At 44.7% G+C, this 16,090-nt stretch overlaps 1 protein-coding gene across 1 annotated transcript; it reads left to right on the top strand.

Annotated features, from left to right (window-relative positions):
• The first annotated feature begins 498 nt into the window (after window positions 1-498).
• On the top strand, window positions 499-1,593 carry NEUROD1 (neuronal differentiation 1). Its single transcript, XM_066636721.1, has one exon. It carries the CDS (start codon window positions 499-501, stop codon window positions 1,591-1,593), a length of 1,095 nt encoding a protein of 364 aa, XP_066492818.1.
• The last annotated feature ends 14,497 nt before the right edge of the window (window positions 1,594-16,090 follow it).

Genomic DNA, 16,090 nt, shown 5'->3' with positions numbered 1-16,090 from the left:
CCTGCAGGATGTGTTTGTGTGTGCGTGTGTGTGTGTGGGGGGGGGGGGGGCGGAATGCATTTTCTTCTCGATTGTGCCAGTCCATTTTTCCATCTGTATCTAATCTCCTTAGAGCCATGACCACTCATACAAACAAGTTACATAATGTTATTGGAGACGAGGGGATCTTCTCCTAGTGAACAAGTGCAGAGGAAATTAGAAGTTTGCCAGGCGGGGGGTGGTGGTGGAAGGGGAGGTGCGGGAGGAGAGAGCAGTTCACAACCGGGCAATGACTGTGGGTGCAATCAATGAGCGGTATGTAACGAATCCGTAGAAGGCACATATATCAACATGGCAAGGATGGTGCAGGCTGGGTTTGGAATGGAATCCGTCTCCGATGGGCTCAGTTGTGCTTATTGAATAGTGCGGGAGGGTCGGGGGGGGGGGGGATTGGCTCGGTGCACCCTGTTGACGTGTTCCTCTGGTGTTCTCGTCTCTTCCACACTCAGGACCGACAGGATGACCAAATCATACAGCGAGAGCGGGCTGATGGGGGAGCCCCAGCCCGAAGGCCCCCCTAGCTGGACCGACGACTGCCTCAGTTCCCAAGACGAAGACCACGAGGCCGACAAGAAGGACCTGGAAGCCATGCAGGCCGAGGCGGACTCGCCCCGAAACGTGGAGGACGAGGAGGAGGAGGAGGAAGACTTGCTGGAGGAGGAGGAGGAGGAGGAAGAAGAGGACGAGGAGGAGGAGGAGGAGGACGACGAGCACAAGCCCAAGAGGCGCGGCCCCAAGAAGAAGAAGATGACCAAGGCGCGGCTGGAGCGCTTCAAGCTGCGGCGCATGAAGGCGAACGCGCGGGAGCGCAACCGCATGCACGGGCTGAACGCGGCGCTGGACAACCTGCGCAAGGTGGTGCCCTGCTACTCCAAGACGCAGAAGCTCTCCAAGATCGAGACCCTGCGCCTGGCCAAGAACTACATCTGGGCGCTGTCGGAGATCCTGCGCTCGGGCAAGAGCCCGGACCTGGTCTCCTTCGTGCAGACCCTCTGCAAGGGCCTCTCGCAGCCCACCACCAACCTGGTGGCCGGATGCCTGCAGCTCAACCCGCGGACGTTCCTGCCGGAGCAGAGCCCCGACGTGCCTCCCCACCTGCAGCCCGCCGGCGCCGCAGGGGCGCCTTTCCCGGTGCCCGCCTACGCCTACCAGTCGCCGGGGCTGCCCAGCCCGCCCTACGGCACCATGGACAGCTCCCACCTCTTCCCCGTCAAGGCGCCGCACTCCTACGCCGCCGCCGCGCTGGAGCCCTTCTTCGAGAGCGCCCTGGCCGAGTGCGCCGCCAGCCCCGCCGCCTTCGACGGCCCGCTCAGCCCGCCGCTCAGCATCAACGGGAACTTCTCCTTCAAGCACGAGCCCGCCGCCCACGAGCTGGACAAGCAGAGCTACGCCTTCACCATGCACTACCCCGCCGCGCCCCCGGCCCACGGCGCCCTCTTCTCCTGCACCGCCTCTCGCTGCGAGCTCCCCCTCGACGGCCTCCTGCCCTACGACGGCCACTCCCACCACGAGAGGGTCATGAGTGCCCAGCTCAATGCCATCTTCCACGACTGAGCCCTTCCCAGTGACCAGGACGCAGACTGGGCATCCAATCTGGCATCCCGGCTTCCAACCGGACATCCAACCAGGCACCCAGACTGGGCATCCAACCTGGCATCTAGACCGGGCATCTGGACCGGGCATCCAACTGGTCATTCAATTGGGCATCCAACCAGGCATCCAGACTGGACATCCAACCTGGCATCAAAAGGGTACCTACCCTCCTCTGGCCATTAAGGCCAAAAAATGAGGGAAAGGGAGGGAAAGAACCCACTTCCAAGCCTCAGAGTTGTCTCTTTGCATGATCGATTACTGTATGATCGATTACTCTTTGTATGATCGATTCCTGCCTTTCAGAAGCAAAGGGGATGCTCCACTTTCCTTCCTGTTCCCCTTCTGTCTGATCCCACCCCAAATCCGAAAACCGACACTGGCCATTTTGGTGTGTAGATAGAAGGGGTTCGACTTGAGTCTTCAATTGATCTGATCGGGACCACCAAATCACAAGCAATAATTAGGATCTATGCAATGTTTTGGGGTTTGTCTTTTTTTTTTTGTTTTTTTTAAAAACTAGTCCTGGGTCAGTTTAAAAAAATAACATAAAAAATAAGAGGTATATATAAAATTTTCTATTTTTCAATCAACGTTTTTCCTACTTGTTACCTTTCCCATGCTGAATTATTTTGTCGTGATTTTTGTACAGAATTTTTAATAACTTTTGATAAACTATTTTAAACCCTGCAGCTTCATCAATTTTTATATGTATTGGGGAGAAAAGTAGAATTATATCTAATTTATACAAAAATAATGGTAATAATAATTTAGGTAATTTAAACCAGCAGAAAAGTGCTTAGAAGAAGGGGGGGGGGGAAGTTGTTCTGTTGCCTTAGCACCGTCTCCTCCCTATTTTCCTTTCAAATCCTTCGCACACACAAAATGCAAAGAGCTGGCACTGTCATTCCCATGGAGGTTTTCCCACAGCAAGAATCAGATCCCAATGATTTTGGAAAGGATGGAAGAAGAACAGAATCATTTTCTATTAAACATGAGTTTCAGTCATCTTGCAAAATCTTGTGTATATAAAAATCCATATTCTAAATACATCTAATGCCAACCTCCCCTTTTTTTCCAATCAAAAGCTGCTTGACTATCATATTCAATTTGCACTGTTTCTTTATAGTCTTTGGATACGCTTCACCTCATGTGATTTTAAAGAGAACAGAGATAAACTTGAAGACATCCATGTTTCCAGGCAATGTTAAATGCATGATTTTTTATTTTTTGTAATAGTCACATGAATCAGTGGTTTGTTATTATCTCTGCCCAGGAGCTGAAAACAAATCAGGTTTGTGATGGTTGGGTTATATAATAATATACCCATTGTAGTCAGTAGTTTAAAACGAATTTCAAACCATTTGGACTTCATCATTAGAACAATATAGTAATGCATGTACAATGCAATCCAGAATAAGTGCTGTCTGAACTGTAATGCTGATTCAACCGAAATCAATCTGTACTGTAATTTTGTTTGTAATCCTGTATATGGCCATGTAATGCACATTTGGTATTTTTAGGAAACACACATTTTTGCAACAAGACAGTAAGCAACCATTGGTCAAATGTTGCATTTCTCTATAAGTATGTGTGTATGTGTTCCCCCCCCCTCCTTTAGTGTAAGCAATTCCTATGGGATTATTGTAATAGTTCCTAAAAGAAGCAACTTTTACTATTTGTATAATAAATTGAAGTTTAAAAAAAACAAACCCAAAACCCTGAGGTGTCATCTAAGAGGAAGCAGGGGTTGGGGTTGGCAGAAGTGCTAAGTAGATATTTCCTTACCTATCAGATCTACACTCATGAAGTCAACATTCTCTAAACAAGCCAAGGTCCTAAGTAGCTGTTCAGTTCTGAGGTCATGGAACATCACAGTCAGTCAACAATACCCAAGCAAGACCTGTTAGCTGAGCCAATTTCACATGTTACAATGTATGATTTCTTAAAATGGAAGTCAGAAACTCTGACCTAGAAACACTTCTCAAGATAAAAAGGAGCTGGTTGTGGTGATTTAGTGGAGAGGGAAGGGTCTCTGTACAGCCCCAAAAGTAATCTGCTATTATCTCACCTGTAGTGCTCTATAGCTGAGATATAGTGCTCAAAACAGGTTCTGATGTTATTAAAACTGTCATGTTTTACTGTGACTAAAAGATAAACAGAAGTGATGGTAACTTTTTTCCCCTTCAAGCAAACCATGCTCAGTTCTTTTGCAGTCATATCTGGGGTTGCCAAATACAAGCGGCGTGGTGATGGTACCCCCCTCGCTCACACTTTCATTCAGTTCACTTGTAATCAAGATTCTGGGGTATGTACACACAAGTCTGACCAGTTTTCCGGTACACCTATGTTGTCGCGACCTTCCCCAGCTGTTCCCCCAAACCTAACCAGTATGTAGAAGTGTTATTTAGGAAGGTTAGGGAGACTAACCTTCTCCTCATCAATCTCTTTGGTAGCACTATTGAAACCTGAAAAGATGCTCTTAGTGCTACCCCTTGACTTAAGACATGTGCTGATTCTGATAGTGCCATTATTCAGATATGGGGTTCCACAATGTGAGAGTGGTGATGATGGAAGCACCATCACCTCACAGAGAAGCACAGAAGAAACTTTGCCCTTTTCCCTGTGTAGTAGGCAGCACAGAAAACTTAGAATTAGAAACCATTCTTTCACAGCCTTTGGTGACTCACTTGCTTGCCCAATATACTTCTAGGTACTCAGCATGCTCCTGTAATCCTTCTACTATTATTAGATGCTACCAAGTTGCTGGTGACTCATGTTCCCTTCACATATTAAGTTGCTAGCACACACATACACTTAAATTCAGCCTAGAGAATGTTGGTTACACATAAGCCCAACTGAAATCAACAAGACTAGTTTCAACTAACTTGTCCTCTTGATTGTGATGGGACTTTCAATGTAACCAGTGTTCCCTGGATTCAGATTTTTCTTGTTCACATTTATATGTAGAAACGTCAGAAATGTTTTCCACTGCATACTTATATATCAATATTTAGGTCAAGGCTTTAGGAGTGGCTGCAACTTCCTTCTTCGTGCACGCATACTGGTGAACATTTTTTGCTGATGTACAGTGTATGAAATATCCCTCTGTTCAGGAACTTTATGGAAATTGTTAGATTCCTTAACCAGGGGGTGATACTTTTCTCAGTGAGAATGTGCTGGTTGAAATTAAACTACGGGCGCAATCCTAACCCCTGATGTCAGTGCTTTCCAGCACTGGCATAGCGGTGCCAATGGGACGTGTGCTGCATCCTGCAGTTGGGTGTCACTCACAGAGGCCTCCTCAAAGTCAGGGAATGTTTGTTCCCTTACCTCAGAGCTGCATTGCCCTTATGTCAGTGCTGGAAAGCACTGACATCAGGGGTTAGGATTGCGCCCTACTTTGATCAATGTGGGCTACAGTCACAAGATGAGGAATGAGAAAACCCCTCACTATTGTTCACATACCATCAAAGATGAAGGCGAAAAGAGTTTGGTGTTATTTATGTGAATGACCACATTTTGGGGGAAAAATTAGGGTCAACTGTGTATAAAGTACTGTCTGAATGGTGTACTTGCAGTGGGTAGTATGTGGATGATTATAGGATGTGTGGAAAGGTGCATACATAGCTGTAAGAACCAAAGCAGGTATTCCTGAGTATTGGAATCTATAGGATTGGGCTGGAAAAAGTACAAGGTTTCAAGAGGTCCTACCTGTTTCAGCATTCCAGGAGAATGAGTTAGAAAGGACCAAACTCACATCTGAAACAGTGGGATGGTCATGCAGAGTGGCTAGTGCAGGGACTGACAGTTTTGCTGTGTGACTATGGGTCCCCACCTACTCGAGTGCCTCAAAGAGGGGCACTCTGCCACTATTACACAAAGTGTATGAGTAAAGAGGTAGACTCTCTTAGGGATCAACAGTGGACTCTTGGCAGCTGCCCAGCAATGCTGGCTCCTAATGCCACACCTGCTTCTTTGCTGTTTTATACAACCAACAGAAGCAGGATAAATGAGGTGAAACTGTAAAAACTGCAGCCCCAAATGGGAAAATTAAGAGAAAACATACAAAGTTGTCTAATTTATTTAGGTGGCAGATCGCTGGTGTCTCTGTACAGAGTTTTGGTTACCTCAGCAGCACAGTTATTGGGACAAAGACTGTGCACAGCCCTTGAATGTTTGGTATGATGTTAAGGTTGCCTTTCCAGCTGCACAAACATCTTGATTTTATTATTTGTTGCGGAGATAGGGCAGAATATTACACTGGTCTAGAAGCAGTGCTATCTTTGCTTCCCATCCACCTTGTAAATGGCAACTAATTTAGCTGCATCAGTAGTTTTGGAAACAGAGAAGCAGCACTTAGCTGTCTCTCCATTATGCTTAGCTACAGTGAAATGAGATCTGTATCCAGACTAATACAGACTGAATGCAATCTCCATATTGTCTCTTATGTCCTCCCTCAATTGCCAGATATTGGAAAGTGAATTAAATTGAACACAATAAAGGCTGTCTAGCAGCTTACTCTCCCAAATCCATATAGAATTAATTCTGAAAGAGAAGAGCATGCATATGTAGTCCCACAAATTATTTGTGTGGGAATATGCACAATATATTTGCATTACATTATGTAGGCTATATTTGCATGTATTTTCAGCCTTCTAAAGAACTCGTCAGTGTGCATAGGGGTTCCTTCCCAAGGGGCCACCCATCCAGAAGAGGTCTGACCTGATCCAGATTTTTAGTATGGTTACTGTATCATGCCCTAGGACTATTCAAACCTTCAGATATTTATTTTTCACATTTTTATAACACCCTTCCTCCAAGTTCAGGATGGTTTACAGAATTCCTTTCCTGCTTTTGTCCTCACAACAACCCTGTGAGTTAGATGAGGTGGTAATGAGTGGCCCAATCAGAGTCTTCTAGAACATTTGGGGTCCAGTCCTGAAGCTGATGGTGCCCAGGACTCCAGCAGCACCAAAATGGCAATTGCAGAATCTTCTGGGCACCTACAATGGGGCTCTCCTCAGGGGAAGAAAGCATTCACTCCTTTTCTCTGGGCAGACAGCAGCTGGCCGCAATGGGTCTTCTAGGCTCTGTGCCCGTGTTTTAACAGGTGCAGAGTCAAGAAGGCTCATGTCCGGATGCCTGGCTTGTGGGGAGATGGGGGGTTTCAGGATGCAGTGGCAAACGCTGCTGCTGTCTCCATCCCCTGAACTGGCCCAATCCTCTCCTCTCCTGCCCAGTTCTGCCCTCCCCATGCCTTCTTCCAGATCTCCCCCCACCCCAAAAAGTCATGCTGCTGCCTGGTGGTCTCACGTACCTCTGGAGGCAGCGTGGCATCCTCTTTGTGGCACCAAGGCTTTACGGCATGTTCACGACACTTGGAGCTGGTGCTGAGGTTCGGTGCAGCTTCAGGATTGGGCTGCCCATCTCAGTATAAGTCTTCCTCTGGCCCAGCATACCCAGGAAGTATAAGTCTTCCTTGTGAACCTCAGCATCCTCAACCACAACTGATATATTTTTAAACATGGTTATGGATTTCCAATACTGCACATGCACAGATGTAGATAGTTCCCTGAAGTGGGAAAAGAAAGAAACCTTCAGACATTAGTAGACACTGAAGAAATAATTTAAACTGCCCAGCCCAGACATGCGATTACAGAACACATATTTGGCTAAGTGCACTGTCATGATGGTGCACCTTCTTGGTGTTCATGCAATATAAGATACTGACTCAGTAGACTAATATGGTCACCCTAATTAGAATGTTGAATATCCAGGCCAGAATGAAGATTAATGGAGGCAAAGCAGACATTGACCACAAAGGTAGAATGTGATCATGCAAAAATTAGGAGGCATGCACATGATAGATGAATTGAAACATGGAAAAACACACCCTTTTTGAGGGATACTGGATGGTGGTGCAGGAGAATACAGAGACCCCAACTGTTGGGCAATGCTTTACAGAAATCAGAACCAGCAGAAAAGGTACTGCGATGATGGCTGGAGCAGGTAGGCTTGGGCCGTACATGTATAAAAAGGGGCTTGCTAAATGTTTTTCTAATTGGATACTATTGGTCATGTGTAATCCAGTGACTGACACATAAGAACATATGCTTACATGTAGTTCTTTGATCTAGCAAATACTAGACTGCCAACCTAATGATTCCTTCTGCAGCTTCTGATCATGCTGATACATACCATAGGCTCATGTGAAAGAACAAGTAGCTTATTTCACCCTGAAAAATCCTAACATGGTATTTGTTCCAGGGAAGTGAACTCAGAATAAAGTACCTGAAAAATACAATTTTGGTACCATCCTCTAGCTATTCAGTTGCCATTTGGTTCCCCTTAGTAGTAGTTTGATTTTGTCTGTAAACTGCTTTGTAAACATTTTTTTGTTGAAAAGCAGTACACAAATACAGTTGTTAAAAATACTGCTGCTGCTACTACTATAATAATAATGCACAGTTTTGTTCTACAGCTAAGGCGATAATCTCAGAGCCACCAGTTTATTATCCACATTTCTGGAAGATCTGGCATGTGGCTTTCTCCTTTCTTACAGGCCAACCCTAAGTGGGCCTTATGCTGCTGGCACTAGCATTCCAGTGGTGTAAGGTCCTTTATGCAAATGCACCACCTGTAACAGCTGGGCTGCCACCATAAGCAGTAAGCATTGGAGGCAGCTCAGCAACAGATCCTCCTTGTCCCCTGGCTCCAGTAAATGAGAAAGGGGTGGGTGGGAAAGAGGAAGGGGAGGAACAAGGAGAAGATGGGAGTGGAATGGGGAACAGAACAAGGGCTGGAAGATGGCAGTAATACTGGCAGCAGTGCTGTTGCTACCCCTTCCAGGCCTTGATCCACCTTCATGGTGTCACGTGGACTTGCGCTAGTGGAATCGCGGGCACAGGCCCAAGTAGCAGCACCTGTTCTGGTGCTGGAGGCTTAGTCCTGGGTAAGGGAATAAATATTCCTTTACCTCAAGGAGTCCTTTGGGACTGCCCGCCCCACAAGATACAGCATGCACTCTGGTGGTACCACTGCATCAGCGGAGGAGGGAAAGGATAGGATTGCTGCCTTAAACTTTCAGGGTTGTTAAGTCAAAGCAATCGGAAAGCTCAAAAACTTACAAGAACAATGTAGTTATCAGCATTGTAGCAGATAACATAGGCTATAGTCCTATCCACACTTTCCTGGGAGTAAGCTCCATTGACTATAATGGGACTTACTTCTGAGTAGACTTGCATAGGATTAGACTCACAGTCTCTTATTATAATTACATCAAAATTATTCCAAAATGAATGAGTGAAATATGGCAGGACACTTAAGCTTGTGTACTGCATACAAAAACTACTTAGAAGCACTCCCTCCAACACATCTCCCTTTTTCATTGTCAGTCTGTCAAGTCCATGGATGGATTCCAAAGAACACACAATTAATTCATTGCATTACATTAACATGTAATTCTACTGGCCCAAGAGGCCTTGGGCTTGTGTTTCTCCATGTCTATCCTTCACTGCAAGCCATTTTTGAAACTAAGAGATTTTCAAAAGCTGTGATGTGTTGCATAGGATTGACTGTTCAAAGCAAAAGATCAACACACACACTTCTGGCGCTAGGTGCACCTAAAGTAGCTCCAGATCTTATCCTACCCGTCAATCATATATGAAAGTTGCAGCAGTGGCGTAGCTAATGATCGTGTAGCCGGGTGCCAAGTTCAAAATGTTGCCCTAGAAGTGATGTCACAACCGGAAGTGACATCACACCCAGGCTTTTTAAAAAGTGAAAATTGGGAGGAACCCACCTCCTCCACCCAGCAGCTCACAACCCACTTCCTCTGCTGCTTCCCCCCAGTCAGTGGCATAGCTAAGGCATATATCTGCTACCTGGGGTCAAAGAAGATTATGTAGCTCCCCTGAATGACAAAATCAAATTTAATTACATAAATAAATAAAAAGTTATTGGTTCCATGCTGTATCATAGTAACCTCTGCTGAGTAAGAGGCACTTTTTCAAGTGGGTGCTCCTCTTTTTTTAGCAGGGAGAGAGTAACTGGCTCTCCTCACCCCAGCAGTGTCTTTTCTAGTGGCTGCCTGCTGGTGTTCTTTTTGCATCTTTTTAGATTGTGAGCCCTTTTGGGACAGAGAGTCAGTTATTTGATTTTTCTCTGCAAACTGCTTTGTAAACTTTTTGTTGAAAAGCGGTACATAAATACTGTTAATCATCATCATCATCATCATCATCATCTCATTGGCACTCAGAACAATCAGTCTCATAGGTCAGTTTGGAGTTAAGCAAATCTACTTTTGTTCCACAAGGTAGTTGTGTTTTCATTTTCTGGTTAATTGGCCATAACTTTTGATACAATACAGATATTCCAGTGTAGTTTGTTTCATTGCATTCTGCATTAAATTACCTTTTCAATGATATATAACAGTATTATTCATACATACCAAGATTTTCACAATTTTGGTCACTAGTGTCAAGCTCAGCTTGTTGCCCCCCTAAAGCTTGATTCCTGGTGCAACTGCTATCCCCTGCACTCCCTTAGCTATGCCACTGAGTTACAGCCCAATCCTAACCTGTGCTGCAACAGGCTGGCCTGCCCTGTATCCAGAGCAGGCTTGCGGTTGCCTGCATCTCAGCCTGGGGCAAGGGGAATTCATTCCCCTTACCCCAGGTAACATGGCAGCACTCCCAATGTGGCTACTCAAATCCGTACCACCTAAAGATGTGGCGCAGATCCAAGCAACTCAGTAGTGCGCATAGTACTCCTGAGTTGCCCAGGAGCAGGGTTAGGAATCAGCAGAAGGGCTGGATCCTACTCTGCTCCCAGCCCACCCACGGGCTTGCCCACCATCCCTCCCCCAATCCTCGTGCCAGACTGACTCAACTGGCATGAATCTACCATTGCGCTGGCTCTGCAGGTCTGTGTCAGCCTCCAGAGGCCAGCATATGGATGTGCTCCAACCTTCATTCCTGTGGTGCAAAACTGCTTTACAGCACTTTTGTGACACCTCCAGGTTGGTTGGGATTGGGCCCTTAATTAATTATTTTTCACAATTTTATGCTGCACTTCTTCCAAGGAGCTCAAGTTGCTGTATATAGTTCACCCCTTCCTTTCATTCTCATAACAACCCTGTGAGTAGGTTATGCTGCTAGTAACTGGCCATCTAGGTCATCTAGGAAGCTAGCTTATGGCTGAGCAGGGATTTGAACCTGGACCTCCAAGTTGGAGACCTCCAACTTCCAAACCAGTGCACCATCATTGGTAATAATCGGTTTTGGCTCTAATTGGTAGTTCATTATACAAATATAGTTGGAACAATGAATTACTGCCTACCTTTTTTTTTTTTTTTTAACTCACTATACCAGTGTTTCTCAAACTGTGGTCGGAACCAACTAGGTGAGTCACGAGCCAATTTCAGGCGGGTCCCCAGTCATTTCAATATTTTATTTTTAATATTTTAGACTTGATGCTACCATGGGATGTGACTGCATTTGGGGAAATGTTACAGATCTGTACTTTTAACAAGCTTCTATGTATATTCTTTTAACAATGATAGTAAATGGGACTTACACCTGGGTAAGTGTGGGCAGGATTGCAGCCTAGGATTGTTAAAAATTTTCTGTTTGATGATATCGCTTACAGTCATGAGATCACTTCTGGTGGGTCCTAACAAATTCTCATTCTAATAAAGTGGGACCCAGTGCTAAACATCTGAGAACCGCTGCACTGGACAAAAAGTAACAGTGTAGATCAAGGATTTTACACTTTGCTAACTTGTTCCAGTGAGTTGTTCTGAAAGAGAAAAAGTGAAATTACAAGTTTTAAAAGAAAAGTGAAAAATCTTACCCCCGTGTTAATTCCTTCTGGTGAAATGCTTCTATTCCAAATATAAGGATTCTTCTAGTCAGTCAAGGGGCAAAGCACATGCCACCATCTTTTATTCAAAGGAAGGCACAGATGTTCCTTCTGCAGGGGAGGTTTTAATTTATGAAAATTATATTGTTTATGCATGAATGCACTCCACATAATGCACAATACTTCCATTTGATGAGAGGAATACTGCAGAATCAGTGCCAGTGTGTGGAACATATTCTGCAAATTTAGTTGCTTAAATGTTTAATGAATATTTGGAAGGCATTTGCAAACCACAAGGAAGTTTTTCAATTATCTCTTTTCGCAGCTTATAATAATTTTCACCTCCTCTAGCCAATGCAATTGACTTTAGAGGTTTGACAAATGTTTGCTGCTTTAGTACTTCAAAAGAAATGATAATTAAGAGAACACTCAAGCTGAATAGAATATTGGTGAAATATTTGGGTGAACAGATTATCAATGATGTTATGCGTTTTCTGGACATCTAAAAAGAAATGTGATCAGTATTTTTCCACCATGAAGAGTAACATATTGGGAATGGCCTTTTTAGATAGCAAAAGAAATGAATAAGAATTGTTTTCAAGTAGTGCTGTCAATTACGCACAACTTCATCAATTTTTGAAAACAAGTGTGGATACAGCTGGATAAATAAGCACTCAATCCTACAGAACACTGGTTCCCAACCTGTCATCCAGAGACCACAGGTGGCCTGCGAGCCTCTGAGAAGTTGTCTGCAAAGTCTCAGGGAAAAAAAAAGATGTCCTTTGATCACTTCCAGCATGCTCCCCCATGGACCACGAGAGAGGGCGGAGAATGAACTGCCCACAGCCAGCAACAAAAGCAGCAACCCACAAATCTTCACTGTAATTAATACAACAAATAAATCTTTTAAAAATTCCTAATTATTACAAATTTAATTGTATTTTTGTGTGAAGGGGTTGGGGGTTGCATGCAAGGCCTATGAGAGTAGTACAGGGGTAATTTGTACCTGGGCCCTGGGTCAAAAAGGGGGCCCAGGATAAAAAATGGAATCCAAGAGCCAAAGGAGGACCCCCAGAAATTTCCGAGGAGCTTATATTTTCCAGTCCCACCCAGACTTGCTGCCCGTGTGGGATGCTGGTTGTACGGTGGCTGTGGCTGCCTCAAGTCCTGTGTGCTGGGCCAAGGAATGGATACATGACACTCCTGCACACTGTTAAATCTGGGAGGAAACCAGCCTGCTATAGTAGCCCTTTGGCTTGTGGATCTGCTTACCATGAAGGAGTGTATCAAGGAACTGCAGTTGCTGCATAAGTACATTTTGGTATACACAGGACACTTTCCTTTCTAGTGTGAGCCTAAATATGATGGTCTAATTTTCTGCAGTGGTTTTCTATATTTTAAAAATTTTAGAGACTTAGGAGTGTGTTTGATTTTCTGTATTACTATATCTAGCTGCTGCCAGTTCCACATGCCTACCTACCTACCACCTACCACCTACCTACCACCTAGGTAGGTACCTACCTAGGTAGGTACCTACCACATGCAGGTAGACCTAGGCTCCACATTGGGAAGCACAGTAGACCAGGGCTCCAAAGACTCTTCCTGCTGTTTCACCCCCTCCCCACCTCTGACACCCCTTTCGGAAGGGGCCCAAAAGAAACATTGTACCCACTGATAAATTCCGCTTGGAGGCCCTGGTTGCATGTGGTCCACACCAATTCCAATTTTTGTCTCAGTGGTCCATGGGCTCCTAAAGGTTGGGAACCACTGCTATAAGGCATACCACCAGTGCTGCAGCTCCACCACCAGCTCCAGGCATTGTAAAAGTGCAGTAGGGCACTCTGGCGCCGGTGGTGAGCCTGCTGTGCCAGTAGAATGGCCAGCACAAGTTGATGCTGGGCTTCAGCACCAGGAAGATGGGTCACTGGAGTGGCAGAGAGTGAGGTTTTTCGATGTGGGAGAGGAAAGGTGGGGAGGAGGTGGAACTGGGTGGATGGAGGGTGGACCAAGGGGAGTATTGGACCCAGGAGGAAGGTGAGGACAGCAGCAGAGTCTGCTGCCAAGTTCAATGCCCCTCCTGCGCCTGAAAACCCATCATAGGCCTCCTTGGTTCTGCTCCCACTTAACAGTGGGTGCAGATTTGAGGATATCCACTGCTGCCAAATGTAAGGGACATTTGTTTCCTTATCCTGAGAAGGCTCCGGCATCTGTTCCAGCCCCGCAGGATACAGTGCTGCTGTTCCATGTGACTCGGGGCAATATAGTATTCAGCTGCCTGTTCCCCAAACTAAATCTTCTGGTAGCTTTCTTCAAGCCAATATCCTCAGGTAATCTCATTTCTAAAAAAGGCAAAGTATTTTTTTCAGATTTTAAAAAATCTGCTTTAGGCCTTCTTTATTAAACTTGCTTAGTGCTTAATAATATTTAGCACTCATACAACATCTACAACAACTGGTCATTGTATGTGGATAGTAGTCGTTGAAGTGTCCTAACACTTGGTCTAAAGCTAGTTTCAACTATATATAAATAGCTGTGCCTCCCAAACTCCATGTGTCAGAGTGCCTGGATTTATGCAACTTAACATGTTCTAAGTATTCCATTTAGCTTCAAGATCACTTCTGCAGTTGGTTCCCCCCCTTCGGTATAAAAAATACAAATGCATAGTAGAGTGATTGGTTGAAAAACTGCAAATGAGCTGTTGTTTAGATGTGTACATAAGTATTTTCCCTTAAAAATATTTAAATATGCATTTAATGGGCTGTCACAAGGAAGTGAACCCCAAATTAAGTTTGATGTTGCTCTTAATGCATTTACTTATACTGTTAAATTGCCCACAGGGTATGTTAGGCACTGAATAGTTGCCTTTCATTTTCAGTTTCCAGGCTTGTGACACTCTGGAGCACAGGCTGAATGATACTGAATATGAAAAGCATAAAATTAATAGCTATGATAGTCAGTATGCAGCATGATTCTGCTGAAACATCATGTAAAGTAGAATCAAGTGACACTGGGTATAGTCTTTAGGAGAACTGCAGCTGGATTATCTCCTATCATTTCAATGAGTTACAGTCCAATCCTATGCCTGTCTATTCAGAAGTAAGTCCCATTAGAGTCAATGGGGCTTACTCCCAGGTAAGTGAGGATAGGATTGGGCTGTTAAAAGTACCAGCACTTGTTGGATTACATTAAAATGTAATTAAAAATTACATTTAGGACATAGTAAAAATGAAAAACGTTTTGTGACTGCCTGGAACAAGATTCATTGACTGCAACTGACTCATTTGATGAGCATTTTCTTTCTGTGAAACCCATGAGGTAGGCTACCTCCCTATGTTCCTTGTTGTCCCACCTTTTTATGGACTCAATTGAAATGATGCCCTAAAGGGTATTTATTAACATCTTGCCTTTCTTCAATGTAACTCCAGGTGGCATTTAGGAGTTATCAAATAGTCTCCCTTCCAAGCATTGACTAGTTCCAGATCTGCTCAGTCTCAGCAAAGTTTCTGCTACACATACCTTCAGATCATGCGATGGAATCTAAGAAGTAACTTTTGCACAAAAGGAAAAACCTAAGAAGAAAAAATTGAGTGAGTACAGTAACCTCCCTGTAGCTGTGGGTATACATTCTTATCCAGGGTGACCAGATGTCATAACAACCAAAGAGGACAAGGCACCCCAAAATGTAGGGCATCCAAGAAAAATGTAGGACATGACAAAATAAAAGCTAAAAACACTCATGTACTGATTTCATGTGGTTAATTTAAACACTATACTATTTATTATTAAACTTAAAAATATATCAGTGGTTCCCAACCTTTAGGAGCTGACGGACCACTGAGGCAAACATTGGAAGTGTCGCGGATCACGTGCAACCCCCTCCATCCCCACCACACACACACAAAATATTCAGCTTGGTAAGCCGTTTGGGAGCACTCAGCAAGTTACTGGAAATGCCAGCTACAGGGGAGGTCCATTCTCTGCCCTCTCTGATGGTCAATGAGGAAGCATCTCACTGAGCGAGTGCTCCTCCACAGACTACCAGAAAGGGTGAAGAATGGACCCTCTCACAGCTGGTACTTCGGTAAGCTTTGGACCACCAGAGAGGGCAGAGAACAGACTACCTACAACCACAGCTGACACTTCAGTGATCTGTAAGGCAGTACTCACTTGTTGAGACACTGGAAGTGATCAAAGGTGATCATCTTTCTTTCCTGAGACCTTGGGGAACACTTCTCAGGGTCTCACAAACCACCTGTGGTCCCGGACCACAGGTTGGGAACCACTGTTAAATATAATAAGAAGACTCTGTGCTGCCTGCAGGGGCCGCTCACAGGGAAAAGGAGGACATTTAAGTTCTTTTCCAGGATACAAGGCTAAACAAGAGGACATGTTCTGGAAAAGAGGACATCTGGTCACCCTGTTCTTTTCATTACTGCCAAGATTTAAAACCGTGGATAGCAGCGAACCCTATGCTTACTTTTGCACAGAAAGTAAAGAGCAAGATCTCTGTGTTGTTCTTCCCTAACTGTTGTGAGAGTTTAACAGCAAACTGTTAATGGCTGTGGCTCCAAAGCATTCCGGAGCACTAAATTGTCTG

Source organism: Tiliqua scincoides, chromosome 1 (assembly GCF_035046505.1).
Source record: "Tiliqua scincoides isolate rTilSci1 chromosome 1, rTilSci1.hap2, whole genome shotgun sequence".
NCBI classification, from domain to species: domain Eukaryota; kingdom Metazoa; phylum Chordata; class Lepidosauria; order Squamata; family Scincidae; genus Tiliqua; species Tiliqua scincoides.
The sequence above is the reverse complement of the archived record's forward strand: the minus strand, read 5'-3'. Positions and strand labels throughout refer to the sequence as shown.